Genomic DNA, 24,410 nt, shown 5'->3' on the forward strand with positions numbered 1-24,410 from the left:
TCGTCTGTGCTCGTTTTGTGGTGTGGTTGACACTTGACGGTTGTTGTGTTTGATTTTTCAAGTTTTTAATAATTTTGTATATCTTTAATTACTTAATTCAAGTCTTACAAATACGTTATCAAAATGGATAAAAGCAAAGAAAAAGAGGAGCAGAGTATTATGGATAAATCCATGAGATCAGTTTTCGGTACTTTTCCTTTAGTATGCTTGGATACTATTGCTGTGTTCTTTACTTTTTTCACAGCGGTAACTTATGATATTAAGCTTAAACTTAATTTTTTTAGTTGGAAATATACCATACGAAGCTACCGAAGAAAAACTGAAAGACATTTTCAGCGAAGTCGGTCCGGTGTTATCGTTCAAATTGGTATTTGATCGGGAAACTGGAAAACCCAAAGGTTATGGTTTCTGTGAATACAAAGATCAAGAAACTGCACTTAGTGCGATGAGAAATCTCAATGGATACGAGATCGGTGGTCGTTCCCTTAGAGTTGACAATGCTTGTACCGAGAAATCGAGGATGGAAATGCAAGCACTTATGCAAGGGCCTCAGGTAGGTAGTGTTCAAGTTTGCAATAAATTTGTATTTCTATGCAAGTTCTATAGTTAGAATAGGTATCCAAAGCTGCTCTAGTAGGATCCTACCAACATTTAAACAGGAAAATTAACTAAAAAAGAGTATGAGAGTGTTGAGTTATTGTCATACCATATAGAAACTCCATAATCCTAAAGGCCTTATGGCCTAGAATTTGCTTGGAATTTGCCACACAGTGAAAGCCTCAATTGTTCAGCGGTAAAGAGGTCTCACACATCACTAATGCAGTCTTTCCTGATTAGTTGGAGGGGACCAAAGAGGACCAACTTCTAAAAATTAAATGAATTCACACCCATATTATTTCATGGAATAAATACATGTTTAACCAAAGTACTCGTAATATGATTTTGTTTCTGACCTTCTAAAAATATTTTCATTTTGAATCTTTGTATGCTTTTGAATGATCCTCATGTGAGTACTGTAGTTTCTGGGCTTTTTGTCTTACATTCTTTTTTGGGCTCTACTGTACCAATAAGTTTATCAATAATCCAAATTATTTGATGAACAAAAAAAAAATATGTTGAAAATAAAATCCTCCAAAATCTAAATTTTAATTGTAAAAATACTAAATAAATGAAAATAAAATGAAAATTCTGTGATTTTATTGCTACTGTGTATGACCATACATACAGGCATACTGTTTATGAGCAAGGTGACTTATTTCACTTTTGGTGACTTGTTTCACAGGTTGAGAATCCTTATGGCGATGCAGTGGAGCCGGAGAAAGCACCAGAAGCTATAAGTAAAGCTGTTGCAACACTACCACCAGAGCAGATGTTTGAGCTTATGAAACAAATGAAACTTTGCATTCAGGTAACCATTGGAGCATGTGGTAGAACTAAACTCCAAGTACCTCCTCCGTATAAGGGAAGGCTTGGTCCTGCAATGGGTCACATAAATAGGCTGATTGTGATGAAGGCATGAAATGTTGAGGCTAATAGCTGTTCCTTGATATGCTATGCAAGAGCATGTTGTTGGAACATGAAATAAGTATAAAATATATTGTGTTATAGAAATGATTTTTTTCTATTTATGGACAAAAACCAAAAATGGTTGATGGAATGACAGTTTGCTAAAAATTGACACACTTTTCAGAATAATCCAACTGAGGCAAGAAACATGTTGCTACAAAATCCACAGTTGGCTTATGCACTGTTGCAAGCTCAAGTCATTATGAGGATAGTTGATCCAGGAACTGCAGTTGTGAGTACTATTATTATAATTATATACATTAGTCAATAGTCAAATATTGTGTTGGTCCTTAGTTCAGACCAACTTGTGTGTTTTGACTAGAAACTCACTAGAAACTCAGCCAGGTTTTTGCTTTTTTAGTTTATTACCATTTAACAATCCAAACTAATAATATAAATGAGAAAGTGTGTGTGTGTGTTAGTGTTTGTATGTCCATCTTTCACGGCAAAACGAAGCTAATTGACATGATTTTTTAAGCGGAGATAGTTGAAAGGCTAGCTACTATAATAGTAATAGTTTATGTAACAAAAAAAATTGCAGATTTAAAGTCAGGTGGGAAACCTTTGCTTATAAGTTATAACTCAACACTTTTCTGGACATACTACAATCATGTCATATATTGGTGGATTTACAAGTGTTACAGAAGGTGGGAGAAGTAAAATAATATTTTCACTGTACACAAATTTATTCGATAACAATTTCAGCATAGCTTCCGCTATAATGTTAATATTACACGCTGATGGTAGTATATCAATGAATCTGCTAAACAACCCTCTATTTTATAATATTTGCAAAGTTAGTGTCTACTGTTGGTAGCACGAATATGTTAACAATACAAGTACGTTTTAATAATAGTTCCGGAGTATTATTATACAAACCAAACGTTATAATTCTATCTAAAACACATTAATAATTAAAAGATATTTATAACGATCGTAAAATAATATTAAAATATCGAAACACAAAGTTGAGAAATTAAATACAAACTAAATCATAACGTGACGTCATAGTTGTCAAGAGTAAAATAACCAATGATGAATTTATATCATGTAAAATAAATAATTATATTTATATCAATAATTAATAATAACCTCTCCACTGTTCGGATTGATAATCATTGTTACTTAATTAAATTTAACTATAATAACCGGAAGTCGTAAAGTATGAAATGAAATGACGCTACTATACGCTAGGCGGCGACACTTATCTATACGAAATAGGCGGGAAGCAGGTACTATTTGTAACACAAGACAGAAGTCCTGAGTTTGACTTGATTCGACTTCAACTTCCTGAGTACGAGCTGGTACCACCACCATCAGGTGAGATACAATCTCACCTGATGGTAAGTCAAGGGCTAACTTGTAAAGAATAAAAAAAAAACTTTTTATTTGTTCATACTAAATTTGTTTTTCAAAAGTTATTGATAAAATCAGAAATCCTTACAATTTTATTATATGTATGTATGTATTTTATTACATGCTAAATTGAATAATTTATTTGATTTCTATGTAATTTACTTTCTTGTAGACCATGTTGCATCCCAGCAACCCAGTTCCACCAGTGCTGCAACCCGGAGATAAGATCAACCCATACATTCCAAGCAGTACCCAACAAGGTATGCTTAATACAGAACCCATTTAATTATTTTGTCACATAATTTTTTTCATGCATAATATTGAATTTGTAATGTACAACTTAACTTATTTTGCTTGCGACATTGCTCATGCAGATTTTTCTAATAACAAAATTGTAATAACTTCTATTATACCAGCAACTTACCAACACAGCTAAGAATTATAAAAAATAAATAAAAGAGCTTGGCTTATTACATAGGTCTATACAGCAGTAGCGAAGTCTGTAATTTTGCAATAGGTAACCCGTTTTTTAGTCATGCGTGTAGGCATTTATTGTAATTTGAAGCCCTGACATACTGACCATAATAAATATAAAAAAAGAATTATAAATAATAATAATAAATAAATATACTTAAACAATACACATCACTATCTAGCCCCAAAGTAAGCATACAGAGTAGCTTGTGTTATGGGTACTAAGATAGTTGATATTATAATATTGATATACATTTATATACTACATATAAATACTTATATAATGTATAAATACACACAGACACTGGAAAAAACCCATGTTCATCACACGAATGTTTTCCAGTTGTGGGAATCGAACCCACGGCCGTGGATGCAGAAAGCAGGGTCACTACCCACTGCGTCTAAACCATTGGATCTACAATTTAGATGTATTGTTATGTCTACATATGAATCTTGCTTGTCATCTCGCTTATAATATAAATTATGTTCATTTTCAGTTCAACAACCTCATAACAACATGAATAATCCACCACCACCTCAAAATCAATATGTCCGTAAGTATTACTTAATATAAATACATTGTAAGACAAATATTTTTGAAGTTTTTGAGGTATAATTATATAGTTTTATTTGTTAAAATAGTATCAGCGAACTTAACTTTCCTGTACACAAATTGTTGCATGATTTCAAAGACGTTTTATTTACGTGTTCAGTCGACTCTTGGTATAACAATATATTAACTTAGTATGATGGGGAAAGCCACTGAAAAATCTTGCTATACGTGTGGTGAGGCAATAGGAACAGCAAGGCACTTGTTGGTTGGATGCAAGGTGCTCCTGGATAGGGGTCTTCACTCATGTCGTCATGATAGAGTACTCCAAATTATACGTGAAGCTATAAGCCTTTAGTAGCTAGAGCTCAAAAAGGATTGACTACAAATAAAAGGCAAATTAACTTCGTCAAAGCAGGTTCAATAACAAAATCATCTGGTAAGCCTTACTCAATCCTAGGTTCTGCACCTGACTAGACTTTATTAATGGATACGTATGAAAAACATTATAAAATCCCAGCGGATGTCGCTATTTCGAGATCAAGACCAGATATTTTCCTTTTGTCCAAACAAACAAAGCGAATATCCAAAGCTGCTCTAATCTTATCAAATTTGGCTAGACAGGGAGAACAACACGAGCAGAGAACGGGGAGTGTAGATCGATTGTCAAGAAATTCCTTAACCCTACATCCTGTAGTCACAAGTTCAGGACTCTGCACGGAGTTTTTCTCTCTACCACGCGATGGACCCGGCACCCGCTCGGTGAATCCATGGAATGCTAAGATACTCGTCTCTTTCGTAAAACTCAAGGGATCTGAGAAATAAACTTCAAATTACCAAGTAGGAGCCAAAATTATAGAACCCAATAGTTTGATTTGTTTTCATTTTGATAAGAAAATGAAAAATGGAAACTTATTTAAGTAAGTTCACTACTTCAGTTTCCTAATTTTCCACTGAATTTTCTGTATCAATCAATAGTGATCAAAACTGAAATGTTCACTTTGTCAGTTTCCATACAGTTTTATATTAGCAAGGCCTGTGTATGATAAATACTTCATATCAAATTATCGAAATTGTATTGTAAATAGCGAACGCCTGTGACTGTCCTCTCTTAGACCTCCTTAATCTGGCCCTGACGCAAAATCCGTTCTTAGCCTATACTATAAAACCTCCCTGCCGAATTTCATCTTTGTTATGTCAAGCGGTTTTGGATATTTTGTGATGACCTTTTAGATATTTAGATATATGAAGTGACAAGTGAAGCTGTGTTACTTGTACGTACAACAACCAACCTTAGTGGCCAAGTGCGGAAAAAGCGCTATTTTTTTGAGATGCGATTACATGAAAGTATTAGTTTTTAAATATGTTTTTGACAATACGAGCCAAAAACGCCTGTCGGCCATGACAGTCAATATTTCAACTGTTTCTTGACGTCACTACAATGCAAACAAGTTTTTGACGTTTGAAAAATTTGAAAAAATACGTGATATTTAAATTGATTTTTACAAGAAATCCTTAACTTTTATTAATTTGATATTGATATATTTCGAACCTTTATTCCATGTACTACACGAAATTAATATTGTTTATTCTAAATTTGATATGAGTCAACTATATTGTTATTGATAAGTGACTTTGTTCGGTAGCAACAAGCCGCCCACCGCCAATGCAGCAGAACATGGGCGGCATGGACGTGGACCTGCGCGGAGCACGTGCTCCCGTGCTGGATCAGGACATGCGCAGCCTGCCCCCCGTGCCTCACCCCGTGCCGCCGCCGCCCGTGCAGCCGCCGCAAGACACGTACGTTCCTACTGTCTCTTGTGCAGCAGCATGGGCGGCATGAACGCAGGCTTGCACGGAGCACGTGCCCACGTGCCCCGGCTGCTCAAACATGCTCAGTCTGCCGCCCGTGCAGCCGCCGCAATACCCGTATGTTCCTGCTGTTGCTTGTGCAGCAACATGGACGTAGACCTGCACGGAATGGAGCTAGACTTGCGCGGAGCACGTGCCCCAGTGCCCCTGCTGGACCACGACATGCGCAGCCTGCCGCCCCTGCCGCCTCCGCCCGTACAGCCGCCGCAGGACCCGTAAGTTCCTACTGTTGCTTGTGCAGCAGCATAGGCGGCAGGGAGTAAGACTTATGCGGAGCACATGCTCCCGTGCCCCTGCTGGATAGTCTGCCGCCTGTGCATCTGCCGCAATATCCGTATGTTCCTTCTGTTGCTTGTGCAGCAACATGGGCGGCATGGATCTAAACTTGCGCGGAATGGAGTTAGACTTGCGAGGAGGAGCACGTGCCCCAGCGCCCCTGCTATGGGACTCGCGCAGCCTGCCGGCCCTGTCGCCCATGTCGCCCCTGTCACCTCCGCCCGTGCAGCTGCCGCAAAAGCCGTATATTCTTACTGTTGTATGAATGTATGTAAAGTATTACTTTAGCATGGGCATCAAGGACATAGACCTGCGCAGAGTTCGTGCCACCGTGCCCTCGCTAGACCTGGACATGTGCAGCCTACCCCCGATGCAGACGCTGCAGGACCCGTAAGTTCCTACTGTTGCTTGTGCAGCAGCATGGGCGGCAGGGAGTAAGACTTATGCGGAGCACATGCTCCCGTGCCCCTACTGGATAGTCTGCCGCCTGTGCATCTGCCGCAATACCCGTATGTTCCTTCTGTTGCTTGTGCAGCAGCATGGGCGGCATGGATCTAAACTTGCGCGGAATGGAGTTAGACTTGCGAGGAGGAGCACGTGTCCCAGCGCCCCTGCTATGCGACTTGCGCAGCCTGCCGCCCCTGCCGGCCCTGTCGCCCATGTCGCCCCTGTCACCTCCGCCCGTGCAGCCGCCGCAGGATACGTACGTTCCTACTGTCTCTTGTGCAGCAGCATGGGCGGCATGAATGCAGCCTTGCACGGAGCACGTGCCCACGTGCCCCGGCTGCTCAAACATGCTCAATCTGCCGCCCGTGCATCTGCCGCAATACCCGTATGTTCCTTCTGTTGCTTGTGCAGCAGCATGGGCGACATGGATCTAGACTTGCGCGGAATGGAGTTAGACTTGCGAGGAGGAGCACGTGTCCCAGCGCCCCTGCTATGCGACTCGCGCAGCCTGCCGCCCCTGCCGGCCCTGTCGCCCATGTCGTCCCTGTCACCTCCGCCCGTGCAGCCTCCGCAAAAGCCGTATGTTCTTACTGTAGTATGAATGTATGTAAAGTATTACTTTAGCATGGGCAGCAAGGACAAAGACCTACGCGGAGTACGTGCCACCGTGCCCTCGCTAGACCTGGACATGTGCAGCCTACCCCCCATGCAGACGCTGCAAGACCGGTATGTTCTTACTGTTGTATGAATGTATGTATAGTACAGCCGCATGGACAGAGACCTGCGGGGAGTACGTGCAACCGTGCCCTCGCTAGACCTGGACATGTGCAGCCTACCCCCCATGCAGACGCTGCAAGACCGGTATGTTCTTACTGTTGTATGAATGTATGTATAGTACAGCCGCATGGACAGAGACCTGCGGGGAGTACGTGCAACCGTGCCCTCGCTAGACCTGGACATGTGCAGCCTACCCTCCATGCAGACGCTGCAAGACCCGTATGTTCTTACTGTTGTATGAATGTATGTATAGTACTGTAGCATGGGCTGCATGGACCTGCGCGGTGTACGTGCCACCGTGCCCTCGCTGGACCTTGACTTGCTCTGCATGTCGCCCGTGCAGCGCACGCAAGACCCGTACGTACTTCTGTATCTTTCGCATTAGGGCATGGGCGGTATAAAGGTCGACCTGATCGGATTTGTTTGGTTTTTCGCGGAAATTGTGATAGACAAACTAAATAGTTGGGTGATTATAAATATAAAATCTCGTAAGAGAGAACACATACGTGGTTGTCAATGAATTATGCGCCTTCCACCTGCTACTCTAATACACTGGTATCATGTCCCTATCAAATCTAATTGAAATATTAGTTAATTTATGATGCAATACTAGTGAGTTTACTTTATTGCATTCAATATGTCTATCTTGCTGACCAAATCTAAATTTCTAGTTCTACTGTAACAGCGGATACACATGAGATGTAAGTTGCGTAAAAAAATATATCGCTATTATTTATGTGTTATAGTCATCATTTGCACGAAGTAAATTCATTTATGTGTGCATGACGCTCATTCTTTTTATTTATTTTTACTTTATTGCACAAAACAAAACCAACAACAGAGAAAACAAAAGAAAACATAGAAAACAAGTATGTGCAAAGACGATCTTATTGCTTATAGCATTATCTGCCAGACAACCTTTGGATAAAGAAATTAATGAAATTAAATGCGGGATAGTGCAACAAAAGGAAAATCTTTTTGTTGTGATATTTTACGTAAAATTTATTCCATAAATTTAATTCCACAGTATATTCGTAAATATTGCTCTCGCTTTCGTTGCAATATACAAAAATAGAGAGATATTTTCTATTATTGAAATGTTACAAATAGTACAAGATCAGGCATATGAAATCCATACCCTTATCTGTTATTTAATTGTGATAAGAAATAAATGATGGAAATAATTCACATTGACACCTTACACATAGGTGCCTAATTAAATTGAGGCCAAACATAAATGATTATGTTTTTTTAAATCATTTCTTCCCTCATTGTTTAATTTAAAAAATATATTCGAATAATTGATAAAGTAAAGGTTGCCTGCTTAGTCTTAGTCTAGTTAAGTAAAATGTTATTTATGTACCGTTATCAGATATTTGTTCTTCTAATATGTCAAATGAAAGCTTATTTTATGCCTACTTTAACTTATTACTCGTAGGTTGCTTTTGATTAAGTTTTTGGTTTCCTAGATTTTGAATGAAAAAAATGTGTTTGGACGCAATTTAACTAGGTAACCTATTTGCAATGTGTCACAGTAAACGTTATCTATCATTTATTTCATAGCACTAACGAATAACAGATGAGGGTATATATTTCTAATGCCGGATCTTAGACCAAAATAGAGAGCAATATGTGTCTCACATACACAGATGTATTGTTAAAATGATTTAAATGAGGAACAATATATACAAGTATCTTTTATAAAAGAGAGAATGATCTGTATCTCTTTACAATTCGTTACATTCTTTTTAGCCACAGAATTAATATTTTGACTTCAATTTCTACACTTTTACCTAATTGTAATGTTAAATAGCTGAGTGTGTAGTTTTTATTATTTGCTATACTTAAGTTTGGGTTCCATTTACCTTTTGTTTTTGAGTCTTTTTTTATTTGAATCACCTTTTCCATTTAATTCAAGTCCCTCGAGATTTATTATTAAGTATTTAATGTAATCATTTGTATTTCTTTAATATCTAGTTCCTTCCCCCGAGATCCACGTCTCGCGAGTATGCAGGGATTCAACAGCGATCCACGCGTGCGATCCAACGATCCACGCAACCAGCCGAAGATGCCACCGCGTAAGTGTTGTCAGCTCAATGACTTTGGTCTTTTTTTTTTGTGTGTCATATCTTTAACATATTTTTTTTAAATGATTTACTTTTTAAATTATCATCTGTATTTTCTTATTTAGAGCAAATACCGCCCGGTATGCCGAGTGTGGCTCAAGCTCGAACAATACAAGGAATACCATCAGGAGCTTCGGACCAAGAAAAGGTGAGTGTTCCAAATTTGAATATTCACATTTTAACAAATGATATTAAAAAAGGCGAGTGTGGTGTCAACCACAGAACTGGAGCTAAATTAAAAAAAAAAACAAAGCGCCATCTATGAGCCTCGGGCGTTATGCATCACATCAGGTTCAAAAGGGATTGTTTCAAAGTGAACGCTATCTACTGGTAGTTTAAAATAACAGTTTCACTATCCCTGTAGATGGCAGCACGCATCGCCCGGTTGCAATTTTCGTAACGCATTCACCAACTTACTCCTAAATTCAAGCGTGCGTAAAGAAGTTTTATTTAAAAAAACAAAATATAAATTGTATTTTTTTGTCACAGGCCGCGTTGATTATGCAAGTGTTGCAGTTGTCAGATGAACAAATCGCGTTGCTTCCCCCCGAACAGCGCGCTAGTATACTAATGCTGAAGGAACAAATTGCAAAGAGTACTCAACAACGTTAATCTAAGTTAAAATTAAAAAAAGTGTATCAATTTCGTTTTAAAACGAGAACAATTCAAATTGATATTGAATAAATAAAATGTTTTTTTGTCTCTTATTTGTTTTTTTTAAGTGCTTTACATACTCGTAACCTCCCGAATACGCACTTGATTTACCCAATTTAAATAGTGGTTACATTTTCATATAGGGGAAAAATCGAGACGACTCAAATATCGTATAACTCGTGCGCATTAACTTGACACCTGGCTACCAAACAAACATCATTCGAGCTAAGTGTCAAGTATATCCGCACGAGCTGCAGATGCCTTATCACTAAATGTTTTTTTTTTCAAATTAATTTGCACCACTCCACTATGGTTAATTTTAGGAGGAGACAGGTAAGAAGAATCTTGAATGGTATAAAAATGTACAACTGTTAGCAGCTAATGATACTAGGTAACTCAAAAATAGTGCAGAGTGCTAGGCGTTGGCACAGTTGGCGACGACGCACCCGACGGACATGACACTGCCTCGGCGCAGGATAGCGACAATATCGCAATCCGCGCGGGGCACTTCGCCATGATCCATAGGCCATGCCTCAGTCTCGCAAGAGGTTGGAAGATACATAACCTGGTAAGAAACACTCCCCCAGAGTACCAGCGATTGATAGTTGGAGGACCCACAATATACATAATTTAACATAAAACAATTATACATTAGATTCATAGAATCTTGATGTTTACTTACCTCAAGCCAAAGTGATTATCATAATTATAGTACAGAATACATTAGGTTCATAGTATAAATAATTTTTTAGGCCTAAATAAGCTAGATCCCACAGCTGTATTGTCTAAAAAAACATCTTGACTTTTGACGTTGACTGCGTTGACATTGACAATGACATTCATGAAAATATCACGCATTCGAAAATTGAAATTAATTCCTCGTCATTCAGTAAATTGGCGCGCTCGGGTATTTCCGCTTTACTGAAAGGGGAGCGCGCTTTCTAAATATTTTTTATTTTTATTTGTGTCTAGTGCAAATGTAAGCTCTTTTTTCTTTCTTTTTTTATGTATGCATTAGTGTGATGTTTTATTTATTTTTATTAGTATTACATTAACAACGTTGGTTTTGGCAGATATTATGGAATTACTAATTAATTAGTTATTTCAAAGATTTGGCAGTACCTATTTATAATAATACTTGCATATTTTATGAGAAAAATAATATCCATTGTATGTAAAATAGTTATCATACCTATTTTTAATTAGACAGGTACGTGTTTAGCTCGGAAATTAGAATTACATATTTATATCTTGAGTAACTAACATAAATATTTATTTAAAAAAAACTACGAGTAACTTTTAATGAGTAATTTGGTATTCAAAAATCAATTTCTTTAACAAATTATTCACAAATTACTACTCAATAAGCAGGTATTATATACCTACTTATACTCACTTTTACTGTTTTTTATTACATTGGATTAATTGTCATTTAGGAAACATTGTTTTCGTATAAGGAAAACATACTAGGTAAGTAGGTACCTATACCTAGCTATTTTGTGTAGGAGTTAGAACGTACTGCGACTTATTTTTTATTATTTTTGTTTTTCATTTCACTTACTTTTACATTACTTAAGTACGTTTGTTTTGAGTCTATAAATATTCACGGGGCTTTTTCATTTACTTAAATGTCATTGGATCATACCGCTTTTATTTAATTGTCATTAAAGTGTTGTTAATTATATTAAATAACATAAAAATAAAATAAAATGTCTGTATTTAAAAAAAACTGCTTTTCAAGTGCTTACACGAGAATAAAAAACCAACAAGTTTTTAAAATTTGTCTGTCGGTCCGGGCTAGTCACTGTAATGGCTGAACCGATTTTAACGGATCTTTCAATGGAAGATAGAGGACATTATTGAGCAACATAAAGGTTACTTTTTACCTCCGAAAAAATCATGGTTACCTTGGAAAATCGAAAAAAAAATCGAAATTAACGCGGCTGAAGTCGCAGGCGCCTGCTAGTCAAAACTAAATATAGTCTGAGCCTCAATAGCTCAACGGTAACAGCAGTCGGACTCATCAACGAGGGGTGGTGGTTCGATCCCCGTCTATTGTCATGCCACCTCCTAATACAGTCTTTCCCGACTAGTCGGAAAGGAATATTGGTCATATTCAAAAAAAAGATATGGCAAACTTTTAAAAAAAAAATGACATAATGTGTTCACCAATCCACAAATGTGAATGTTTTTAGCACATTATTTATACAACTGGTACTTATAATTGACAATGGGTATTAATAACCTAGCCGTTTTGCTGGTGTTTTTGCTAACTTATTTGGCTGCATATCATAAAATTACGTTGACCTTTCGGTCACGGTCATTACCACTAACACTCGATAATACGGGTAGGCAATCGTTGCGTGTAAACGTAAGAATCAGATTTTTTGCAAAATAACCTGTTTTACCACGTTTATATGGTGGGCCGAAGCTGTTTCTCATGCAGGGTTAATGCCGTCTTCCTGGACTCAGGCTTTTTCGTTTCCATATAAGAGTATTTTTTATCTTTACAAGTTAGCCCTTGACTACAATCTCACCTGATAGTAAGTCTAAGGTGGAAGCGGGCTAACTTGTTAGGAGGAGGATGAAAATCCACACCCCTTTCGGTTTCTACACGGCATCGTAACCTACGTCTTTGCCGGTAGGGTGGTAACTAGCCACGATCGAAGCCTCCCACCAGCCAGACCTGGACTAATTAAGAAAATCTCAATCTGCCCAGCTGGGGATCGAACCCAGGACCTCCATTTTGTAAATCCACCGCGCAAACCACAACGCCACGGAGCCGTCAAAAATTTTTAGCTTGCTCCCCCATTGCTTCTCCAATGCGGCGGCTTGTGTGAATCCTTAAATTCGAAGTAAATATGAGTAAAACAGATAAAATATTAAATAAATTAAACTTAATCATAGCAATTTTTTCTAAATGAAGTTAATTATGAATTAAATTCATTAATGAACAAACTTATATATACATGTAACTACTTCAGATCACAAGGTCCTAGGTTCGAGACTATGAAATACTGAGCTTCGTTTCCGCATGGTGGGTCTAAGCTCCATATCTCCTCTCCTACAAGCAAAGAGACCCAGTAGTGCGCTTCTAAAGTATTAATGATGATTTTCCTAATTGGTATTTTATTTTTCTAGATTACCATAATGTGGAAGTTATTGTTTATATCGTTAACTATTATGTATATCGGCGAATGTTCGCCACACGACAAACATCACACACGATGGACGGGAACAACTAATGATATCATAACGCTCAAACCTCATCACAAAATGCACGGCCCTCCTGACCACAAGAAGTTGGTTGCAATGGCGAGATACGTACTACACAACGTTGGTGAGTAAATATTATGACTAGAAACATAGTTTAACGGAATAGCTATTTTACAAAATTTTGAAATACAGTTCGTTTCATGTAGGATCAGTGGCGGATTAAAGGTCCAGAGCGCCCTAGGCAATCACTTTATCGGCGCCCCTGTACCATATGGCCATAAATGGCCATCAAAATACTATAAATTTTAACTAGTAGTTTTTGCAATTACGATGACATTGTATCATCAAACCCTAGACTTTAGTAGACCAGGATCCTTGTACTTACGCTAATGCGCGAATGAAATATGACGTTATTACTGTGAAGAAATCAAGAGGGACGACAGAACGAACATCGAAATTCATGATTCCTCTCTGCTCTGGGAAATAGGCCTTAAAGTGTTTTGACAGATGATGGTGTGTTATGAATATATCATTACAGATTTAGATTATAGATCAGCATTTAGTTCTTAATCGTCGATATGTCATTTTCTTTTTTTGTTCAAAAATTCTAGGCTCGCGCGCCCCTTGTAACTACACGCTCCAAGGCACGTGCCTAGTTTGCCTTACGGATAATCCGCCTCTGTGTAGGATGGTGCGAGTGACAGTTCGTTTCACTCGTGAAAGTTTGCCGCGATTCACGTTAATAGTACGTAATCAAATCGTCATAAAGTTCTCAAACGGTCAAGGAATGCCATCGTGAAGGAACCGTCATACCTGATTTCTTAATTCTTTACTTGTTTGAAGTCTGCCAATCTGCATTGAGCCAGCGTGGTCGATTATTGACCTAAACCTTCTCATTCCGAGAAGAGACTCGTGCTTAGAATAGTGAGCTGAATATTGGTTGATAATGATGAATAACAAAATAAGTATGCGCCAAACTTCTAGTCTGCTGTGAACACGAGGCGTTTTGCTGCGCAGTGTACAAAACATAAATTTTGTTATTATTACCTGTGAGTTCGGCTGTTGCAACTTCAGAGCGGACTAGAAATTTGACACATAATTACTACCTTTCTATTTATAAAATCAATTTAAATCTTTAATAGAAATAAATGTAAGTATAATTAAAACATCCACTTTTAGATATTTTGGTAAATTAGCTTACAGTATAATTGAAAATTGAAAATATAATACGGTACAGCGTGGTGAACTATTAGCCTAACCCCTCTCATTCTGAGAGGAGACTCGCTCTCAGCAGTGAGCCGAATATGGGTTGATAACGACGAACGACGACAATAATACGGTAGAAGTAAAACCTAACATTTCCTACATGTTTACTTTGAAGACGATAATCAAAAATTAATTTTTCATTCCACTAGCCAAGTACCTACTTAAGTACTTTTGTTGTTGATATTTTAACTCGTTCCAGTGTCCGGTACTTTTTGTAACAGCCATGTACGCCTGCCCGGTATGCATGCCATTCTTATATGTAGATAGTTCCTTAACAAGTTTGTAACTCGTTGACTTTGAAACCGAGGAAGTGTCATTTAGTGTTTAAGTTCTTGGTAGGTGTACGTACGTACCTATAGCTACATTTTTAGGGTTCAGTGTGCCTAGTGGGAGTTAACAAAATTTTCATACTGTTACTATCGCGTTGACGTAAACGCGAATTTATATGGAATTGGAACAGTTGTGCCACGAGATGGCGCTGTTTCAATTCCTTATAAACGCGATAGTAATAGTATGAAACTGCCACTAGGCCTGTACAGTGGCGTAGCTTGCCTTGGAGGGGCCCTGTATCAGCCCTTTATGGCTGGGGGCTCAATAAATGAGCGGCAAAATCACGAAAATCTCTTTGGCAGTTTTTAATGTTTTTTACCGGGAAGCACCACATTAAGAGTGATTGTGGATTAAGAACCACTAATTATTGCTTTCACACTTAAGGGGCCCCGTGTCTTTGATACAGCGGTAGCTACGCCCCTGGTTCCGTAGTCCATAAGGAACCCTTATAGTTTCGCCATCTGTGTCTGTCTTTCCGCCCGTCTGTCTGTTTAGTGCAGAGACTATTATTACAGAACTTGTATTAGTATGTATATCTACTTTCATTATAAATGCAAAATACAATCTAGAAAAGAAATAAGTATTCTATATTTTATTTCAACCAGTTGGCTGTTCAATTTTTGTCGCCCCTACTGACTTCTGAAACTATATAAAAACGTACCCACTAAACTAAAAAGCGAAAAATAACATCATAATATGTTCTACCTGCTGATCAGTATGAAGGCGTTGCTAAGCCGGTGATGTATTAATTCAAGCCATGTGTGAGCCATGTGATGTGGTCCTGTCAGAAATGGCTTAAATTAAGACAACACCGGCTAAGCACCGCCTTCATACTGATCAGCAGGTAGAACATATTATGATGTTATTTTTCGCTTTTTAGTTTAGTGGGTACGTTTTTAGGTTTTGAAGTCGGTTGTATTTTTTATTAAAATTTTTATTATTTTTCCATTTTTAGTGTAAAATTTCATCTCAAACGAATACATCAGACCCCTAATGACAGTCACAACCCATCTTGGTACAAAATTCTCAGCAATACAAATTAATCAAGCCCAAACACAAGGTAGCTACCGTAAACCGTTAAGGGGTTCCCTTAATTGACCTTGGTCTTCATCATCAGACCCCTAATAACAGACACAACTCGTCTAGGTATAAAGTTCTCAGCAATACGAATTAATCAAGGCCAAACACAAGGTAGTTACTGTAAACTGTTAAGGAGTTCCCATAATTGTCCTTGGTCTTCATCACCAAACCCCTAAATGACAGTCACAACCTATCTACGTGGAAAGTTCTCATTAATACAAATTAATCAAGCCCAAACACAAGGTAACTGCTGTAAATCGCCGAGGAGTTCCCTCGTCTGTTTTATGGCTCCATCATCAGATCAATTTTAAACCTTCATGAAATTGTAGTGCTCAAAAGTACTAAATGGAAAAGTTTACGAACACACTAGACACCCATATAATTTTCGAAAGTTCCCCTCAATTTCTCCAGGATTCCATCATCAGATCTTGACATGATGGCAATGGGACCAAATGGGGGCTATACCGTTTCAAACAAAAAAAGAATTTTTGAAATCGGTCCAGGCGTCTTTGAGTAATCGGTGTACATACATAAAAAAAAAAAAAAAAAAAAAAATACCGACCGAATTGAGAACCTCCTCCTTTTTGAAGTCGGTTAAAAACTAGGCCATCATTTCATTCCGTCAATAAATTTGCAAGATTTGTGCTCTATCGTTTTGAACACATTAGTTTTTCGTTAATTTTCGGTAAAATATAAGTTTGGGAGCAGTCCCTAAAATCTGCCGCCCAAAGATCCATAACACATAAGTACATAGTGTAGGATTCGTAAGGATTCGTAAGCCGTTTTATGTGCCCCGAAATGGGAGCCCTTGACGCATCGCTCTACGATAAGTTTGAAAGACGAGTGCGTGTCGGCGAATATAATTAGTTTAGCTCTTACACGTATTCACAAAAGTTAAGGCTTAGTATGGAGTGAAAAATTGTTAGTTGTTGCAGGTTGTTAGATTGTTAGTATAAGGCTCCAGGCTCCAGCATACTTAGCCTGCTGATAATCACACTGATTGTGGATCGTTTTATTTATACTAATATGATAAAGCTGAAGAGTCTGTTTGTTTGTTTGTTTGTTTGTTTAAACGCGCTAATCTCAGGAACTACTGGTCCGATTTGAAAAATTATTTCTGTGTTAGATAGTCCATTTATCGAGGAAGGCTATAGGCTATAATATATTATCCCTGTATTAATACGGGAACGGGAACGATGCGGGTAAAACCGCGCGGCGTCAGCTAGTAGCTAATATACAACAGCTTTGTACTACCTGTACCTGTACCTGGTAGTCTTAAAAATAATTAAGAATTGTATCTGTAATAGCGAAATTAATCATAATTCCTACTTTTACACAGATTGGGCGTCGATAGCTTCCATATCGGTGCTGCCGGCCATCGAAGGGTTCCCCTTCTCAAATGTGAAGTCGGTGGTGGACGGCTCGATGGCGAACTCCACGGGTATTCCGTACTTTTACATGTCGCCCTTGGATTTCACCGCTCGAGACTTGGCGGTAATCTACATTACATAGTTAAACATTTTTATATGATTAATAAATTAACTTCAGTTTTTATAAAAGGTTAGATTTTTTTTAAAACTATGCTGATGCCCTGCGGTTTCACTCGCATAGTTCCTTTTCCCGTGAGAATATGGGAATAAAATAGCCTACGACACTCAGAAATAAGTTGGCTTTCTACTGGTAAAAGAATTATCAAAATTGGTTCAGTACGTCCAGAGATTAGCCCCTATAATAGTACTAACTAACTTTATCTTTTTAGAATATTAGTACAGGTAATTAAAAAACTACCTAGGTCGCTTTGCAGTGTGGTTGGTTAAAGCTCCATATCCTCTTTTCTATAAGAAAGGAGGATTTAGCCTCTAGTGGTTCATTAAAATAGGTCGATAATTAATATATGCAACTAATTCTGACGGAATCTACTTAATGCACAGCGTGTAGAACATCGCGTATATCCAATATTCATGCGATATTTCTTAAATTTCCAGAAAAACAGCCGCTCCACCGTGTTGGTATCACTCGAAGAGACGAGGTATTGTGAAAATCAAAATTTCGACCCCGAAGACCCAAGATGTACCCGACTTATGCTTTCTGGAAAGATGAAGAAGGTAATATAACCTCATCTATAACAAATTGGGCTCGTATAAACATTATTAGATAATATGTATCATCACTTGCGGTTCGAGATCCGGCAATATAAAACAATAGTAAGTAATCAATAATAATAGGCATATTTATTTTGATACTAGCGGAAGCCCGCGACTTCGGGCTTTTAAAAACTTTTAAAAGCTCTTGAATCACAGCGCCGTCTTAAACTAGTCAGGGGCCCATGGGCACACAAGAAAATGGAGCCCTTTTGGTAAAAAAAGCGAATTATACTAACTTTTTAAAAAGTTAATTTTTTAAACCACTTATTTTAAGTAATCAAATACAGTATGATTATGATATTACTTAATGTTATTAATTAATTGTAATAGTTTGAAGAGCCGATGGAGGTTGGGATCCCAAAGTGCTGGAATAGCGACCCCGCACTAGTAAGCGCAGCCGACCCCCACCATCTGGACTGACGACACCAAGCGAGTCGCAGGGATTCGCTGGATGCAGGTGGCTCAGTATCGTGAATTCGTGAAGTCCCTACAAAAGGCCTATGTCCTGCAGTGGACGTCCATCGGCTGATATGATGATGATGATGATGATGATGATGATGATGATGATGATGATTACTTAATGACTTAATGATCTTAGAATGCTGCTGGTTTTTTGATTATGATTACGATAATGGTTTCTTTTGGGATTTCTATTGAGCAAAATCTTCTATTAGGTATATCCTTATATCAACATTTTGAAGGATATTGATATTGTCAGTCCTTTGGGGGCCCCTGGGGGGGGGGGGGGGGTAATAGGGGCCCTGGGCACGGGCCCCGTGTGCCCTTATGGTAAAGACGGTATTGATTATACATTGTATTTATTTAAGATTTATGAACAAGTTTTTAAAACTGCAACTCTAAAAATGAAGGACTTTCCATACAAACTTTCAATCCCTATTTCACCTCATTCTATTTTTATTTTAGGGTCAAAAAGTGCCCTATATTGCTTGACCCCAGATACTTAGTCTTGGGATGGGATATTAAATTTTAAAGCATTAAAAATTTATAAAAGCCAAACCTAATAAACTGGAATTATATAAATGCCAATTGTCTCATTATTTATAATTAATTATAGATAAAGTGTACGCGAATATGTGCACATCTATTTTATCACCTTTATCGTAGTAATAACACAGATAAATTTTATCTTGAGCGTAAACTAAACAATGATTTCTTAATACACTTTTGATAACCTTTGCTTCGTCTGATGTTTCTATAAATACCTACCTCCCTACACGTACATAATATTATTATTATTGGAAATACCCTACTGGAGATGTTTTTATTTTTTGACGGCCTCCGTGGCGCAGTGATTGCACCGTGAATTAACAAGACTGAGGTCCTGGGTTCGATCTCCGGCTGGGCCGATGAGATTTGCTTAATAGGTCCTCAGGTTGGTGGGAGTCTTCAGCCGTGACTATTTCCCACCCTACCGGCGAAGACGTATCGCCAAGCGATTTAACGTTCCGGTACGATGTCGTGTAGAAACGGAAATGGGTGTGGATTATCATCAAGTAATAATTTTAACAAGTTAGCCCGCTTCCATCTTAGATTTCATTATCACTTACCGTCAGGTGAAATTGTAGTCAAGGGCTAACTTGTAGAAGAATAATAAAAAAACGTTGCGTAGCCGTACGCGTCTTTTCATTCGTCAAGTAGGAACAGTTTACAAGCACTTTTGAAAAATCTAGTTTGTCTGTTTGGTGGAAACTAGTATATTAATATACCTACTAAACTTATCTCTTTATTTACTGAAACACTGTAGGTAAAGATCGGTGTGATAGCTTGGGTAAATAAAGTTAACCATCATTCTTCATGACAATGTAGCTGTTTTTAGCACAGGGAAAACTTCGTTATTTTGCAGTTTCTATTGTAAAAATGAAAGATTTGTATTTTGATATATAACGAATAAACTCAACTGGACCGATTTGAAAAATTCTTACACTAGTAGAAAGTTATATTATCAGGAAGTAACATAGGATACTCGTAAATATCATCTCGCTATTGCAGTTAACGTTTTTTAAAACAAAATTCTATAGAAACCTAGAGCTATAGTATGATTCGTATGAGAGCCGTGATGACCCAGTGGATGACCCCTGCCTCCGATTCCGGAGGGTGTGGGTTCAAATTCGGTCCGGGGCATACACCTCCAACTTTACGGTTGTATGCATTTTAAGAAATTAAATATCACGTGTCTCAAACGGTGAAGGAAAACATCGCGAGGAAACCTGCATACCAGAGAATTTTCTTAATTCTAAATCAGCATTAGACCAGCGTGGTGGATGGACTATAGGCCTAACCCCTCTCATCTTGAGTGGAGACTCGAGTTCAGCAGTGAGCCGAAAATGGGTTGATAATGATGATAAAAAATATAAGTTGATCACCCTAGGTAATTTTTCAAAACTATTCAAATTAGTTTTAGATAATTATATGGTGTATATCTACCATTTGCGTTTTATCCATTAATTACAGGACACCCTTTATATGGTTAACATTTGCAGGTTAAAGAAGGCACCCCAGAGTACGTGTTTGCCAAGGCAGCACTGTTCGAGAGGCACCCAGCTATGGCCAACTTCCCACCAGGTTAGTAATCACCCACAATCATTTACAGAATAATCATCATTATCAAGATACATTCTTACACCAGTAGAAGTACATTTATACCAATCCGCATTGGGCCAGCGTGGTGGACTATTGGCCTAAGCCCTCTCATTCTGACAGGAGACTCACGCTCAGCACTGAGCCGAATATGGGGATAATGATGATGATGATGATAAAGATATTTTAAAGGCCCATTTTATGACCAAGCCTCCCTCCATATATAAGATATATGGCTTGTAGCTTAGACCCACCACGCTGCTCCCATGCAGGTTGATGGGCTTAGGGTGATAATGTAAACTTCATTATTGACCACTGCTAATACCAGAACACCAGAACAGGTTGCTTAACGTGCTCTCCAGAGCACGGGGGTATAAGTTCCCAACTTAGAGCTGAGAATTAAAACTGAAGCTCTTTATCACATAGCCCAATCCAAGATTCGAACTCAGGACCTCGTACGATGTATTCGTACGTCTTGTCTGAAACTAATTATATAACAGTAAAAACAATTAGGTTATACCTACCTTATCCGCTTATTTATGCCCTTTGTTATTTTAGTACCTACCTACGACCCGAATTACAGTGTCAAGGTGATTATTCAATTAATTAATATGGATGTTTAATTAACTAATTATTTATTGCCATCAACGATATTAAATTAGGGTTTAAGACCAACAAAAGTGAGATAAAATTTATCATCATTATTAGCTATTTTAAGAACTCACGCCTCCTTAATAATAAGTTTTATCCTTTATATGGAGTCTAGACCCATCATGCCGCTGCAATGCTAGGTGGCGGGCATAGGATGATGTTTGACTCTGTAACGATCACTAAGTATCAGCCGCTATTGGTAATTATCGGAAAGACAACGTACTCTCCGAGGCACGGAAGTGTAGACCCGTGCCTTTTGGCTGGTGGGAGGCTTCGGCCGTGGTTAGTTATCACCCTACCGACAAAGACGTACCGCCAAGCGATTTAGCGTTCCGGTACGATGTCATGTAGAAACCGAAAGGGGTGTGGATTTTCATCCTCCTAACAAGTTAGCCCGCTTCCATCTTAGATTGCATCATCACTTACCATCAGGTGAGATTGTAGTCAAGGGCAAACTTGTAAAGTATAATAAAAAAAACCAACCCCGGATTCGAACCGAGGACCTCGTGATCCGAAGCCATGTAGACTAATCCAATGACGCATCTCACTGCACTAACTAGCTAAGAAGTTATAGGTACCTAATATTAGCTTTTTTTTATAATATTGTCTTTTAATTTTTAAAATTACAATAGTATGTACAATAATATTAAAACTATTTAAATTAACTAAGTACTTAAATACTACTTGCCTACATTATTTAAAACTTAACTTAAATGCCAATGATGTATTTATTAAATGGCAATACGAAAATAAAATCGCGAGACCTTTGACTTAACGTTTGACGTCACAAGTCGTTGTTAATAAAAACATAGAGTCGCAAAAACAGTAGGCAGGTAGGTATATCCATTGTCTGTGGTTAGGGGTGTTATTTGCAGATTGCAGTGGCGTGTACTTCATAGATGCAAAAATGTACTGCCTACCCTGAGGATTCTTTACGACTTGTACCGACTCTTAGATCTATGTTACGAACCTATTGTGACGTGACGTTAGTAGCGAAAGTGATTGTACCATTATTTTGTGGTAGAGGAAACACATCGAGCAGGTCCCAGGACTTGTGACCTTGAGAGTAGGCTTAAGGGATCCCTTTAAAATGCATAAACACTCACCTTCCCTGCCCGACACGTTGTCCATGCCCACACTAAACAATTTATGATCAATAATTACAACACAAAACATTATTGTACAGCATCACTAATGCAACTGGCAACGTGACGGTGTCCACGCTTTCTAACAAACAACTGAGCTCAAGTCATCAAATACTCTCTTATTTATTACTCGCCACTGGCTGACTGCTGTGTACTCTCTATAATATTATTATAAAGATGTAAGTTATACTAATAGCCTCCGAAACTACCGGACCGATTGTACATATATTTTTTTATCAATGAAATGCTACATTATCATCGAGTAACATGGACTATATTTTATCCCTGTATTCTCGTGGGAACGGGAACAACGCGAGTGAAATCACGAGGCGTCAGCTAGTTTACAATATTAGATAGAAGTGCCTATACCTACCGTTTCTATAGGTTTGTGTTATTTTCAAAAATAACAATAGTAAGATGGTATTTTCTGTAAATAAAATAATGCAAATACAGACTGAGCATGACAAATTAACCTTTATCTCTGCAACAAGCTTTACATTGGTTAACATGTTTACGCTTTTAACGTTGTCTTGTTTACAAGAATAGATATTTCATATCATCACAAGAAATGTGCGTAATGCTTAAGTAAAAATTAGGTAGGTATTCATATAAATAATTCGTTAAATAACACGATACTTAACGTACGTACGTACGTACGTATATATTAATATTATAAATACGATATTATAGCTTCAGTTAAACCGCTGGACCGATTTCGAAGAATTTTGGTATAAGAGCCTATTTTTTTTTAAGCACATTTTGTAAGCCGTTGACTCTGGTTAATAAACTTAGATACTGATCGTTACACAGTCAAATTCCATATCCCTTCCATTTTAGTTCCAAAATTAAATAGATTCATAAGATGTTTTATGTGCCCCGAAATAGGAGCCCTTGACGGTTCGCTCAACTTATCGTTGAGCGTACTGTTAGGTGTTGCGGGTCTATAGGTTATTAGTCTAAGCCTATAAGTTATGATGATAACACTGTATCCTCAAGCCGTGATAGCCCAGTGGATAAGACCTCCGCCTCCGATTCCGGAGGGTTTGGGTTCGAATTCGGTCCAGGGCAAACCTCCAACTTTTCAGTCGTGTGCTATTTAAGAGATTAAATATCACGAGTCTCAAACGGTGAAGGAAAACTGCATACCAGAGAATATTCTTAATTCTCTGCGTGTGTGGAAACTGCCAATCCGCATTGGTCCAGCGTGGTGGACTATTGGCCTAGCCCCTCTCACTCTGAGAGGAGACTCGAGCTCAGCAGTGAGCCAAATATGGGTTGATACTAATGACTATATCCTCGTTTCCAGATCACAACTGGTTCATCGCCAAGATGAAGATAGCTCAAATAGCGATGGTGGATTGGTTCGGTGGAGCCAAATACGTCCCGGTCAAAGACTACCTCGCATACAACTACACTGGCAATGAAATGTTGGACTACCACAATAGACTGCACTACAATTTGGATAAAGCTTAATTTTTTTAATTTCATGTAAAGCTGGAAATATAATAGCGTGTTCTAGATTAAATTCAGAGTTTTCTAATCTTTTCTGAAGGTTATATGATATACATTAGTATAGAAACATTAGTATAGAAACGTGTTTTTACAAAATTATTTAATTTAAATTCTATGAATCTGAAATAAAACTATTTTATTACTATTTCTATTAAATATTTTTTTATTTGTATTATTGAAACATTTACTTATTGGTTATGATTATTGTTGCAATAGTCATACTTATGTATAACACTTTTGTTATTCTAGCGCATCATGATACACACTAATTATATTTCTGGTTACATAGAATAATGTGAATATGCGTGTAGTATGAATAAAAAGAAAAAAAAACCAATAAAATGAAATTGTCTTTGATTTTGATGTAATT

The 24,410-nt window shown here is 37.8% G+C and overlaps 2 protein-coding genes across 2 annotated transcripts; both read left to right on the forward strand.

The window, feature by feature from the left end:
- LOC112057763 (cleavage stimulation factor subunit 2 tau variant) lies at window positions 1-10,151 on the forward strand. The gene is made up of 10 exons (XM_024098307.2): window positions 1-187; window positions 285-553; window positions 1,283-1,408; window positions 1,691-1,798; window positions 3,095-3,182; window positions 3,894-3,950; window positions 5,593-5,746; window positions 9,296-9,396; window positions 9,510-9,592; window positions 9,934-10,151. Exons 1-10 carry the CDS (start codon window positions 124-126, stop codon window positions 10,054-10,056), a joined length of 1,173 nt encoding a protein of 390 aa, XP_023954075.1. The 5' UTR covers window positions 1-123; the 3' UTR covers window positions 10,057-10,151.
- A 773-nt stretch (window positions 10,152-10,924) lies between these two features.
- LOC112057764 (protein CREG1) lies at window positions 10,925-24,387 on the forward strand. The gene is made up of 6 exons (XM_052884082.1): window positions 10,925-11,077; window positions 13,240-13,438; window positions 17,330-17,484; window positions 17,976-18,095; window positions 20,636-20,717; window positions 23,835-24,387. The coding sequence occupies exons 2-6, from the start codon at window positions 13,249-13,251 to the stop codon at window positions 23,999-24,001; spliced, it is 714 nt and encodes a 237-aa protein (XP_052740042.1). The 5' UTR covers window positions 10,925-11,077; window positions 13,240-13,248; the 3' UTR covers window positions 24,002-24,387.
- The last annotated feature ends 23 nt before the right edge of the window (window positions 24,388-24,410 follow it).

The sequence above is a fragment of the Bicyclus anynana genome, chromosome 10 (assembly GCF_947172395.1).
Source record: "Bicyclus anynana chromosome 10, ilBicAnyn1.1, whole genome shotgun sequence".
In the NCBI taxonomy this organism is placed as follows: domain Eukaryota; kingdom Metazoa; phylum Arthropoda; class Insecta; order Lepidoptera; family Nymphalidae; genus Bicyclus; species Bicyclus anynana.

Coding starts and splice junctions, on each gene's coding strand:
- LOC112057763 (XM_024098307.2), top strand. CDS start 124: ATGGATAAAAGCAAAGAAAAAGAGGAGCAGAGTATTATGGATAAATCC. Junction 554..1,282: donor CACTTATGCAAGGGCCTCAG/GTAGGTAGTGTT, acceptor CTTGTTTCACAG/GTTGAGAATCCTTATGGCGA. Junction 1,409..1,690: donor AAATGAAACTTTGCATTCAG/GTAACCATTGGA, acceptor CACACTTTTCAG/AATAATCCAACTGAGGCAAG.
- LOC112057764 (XM_052884082.1), top strand. CDS start 13,249: ATGTGGAAGTTATTGTTTATATCGTTAACTATTATGTATATCGGCGAA. Junction 17,485..17,975: donor TCACCGCTCGAGACTTGGCG/GTAATCTACATT, acceptor TTAAATTTCCAG/AAAAACAGCCGCTCCACCGT. Junction 20,718..23,834: donor TATGGCCAACTTCCCACCAG/GTTAGTAATCAC, acceptor CCTCGTTTCCAG/ATCACAACTGGTTCATCGCC.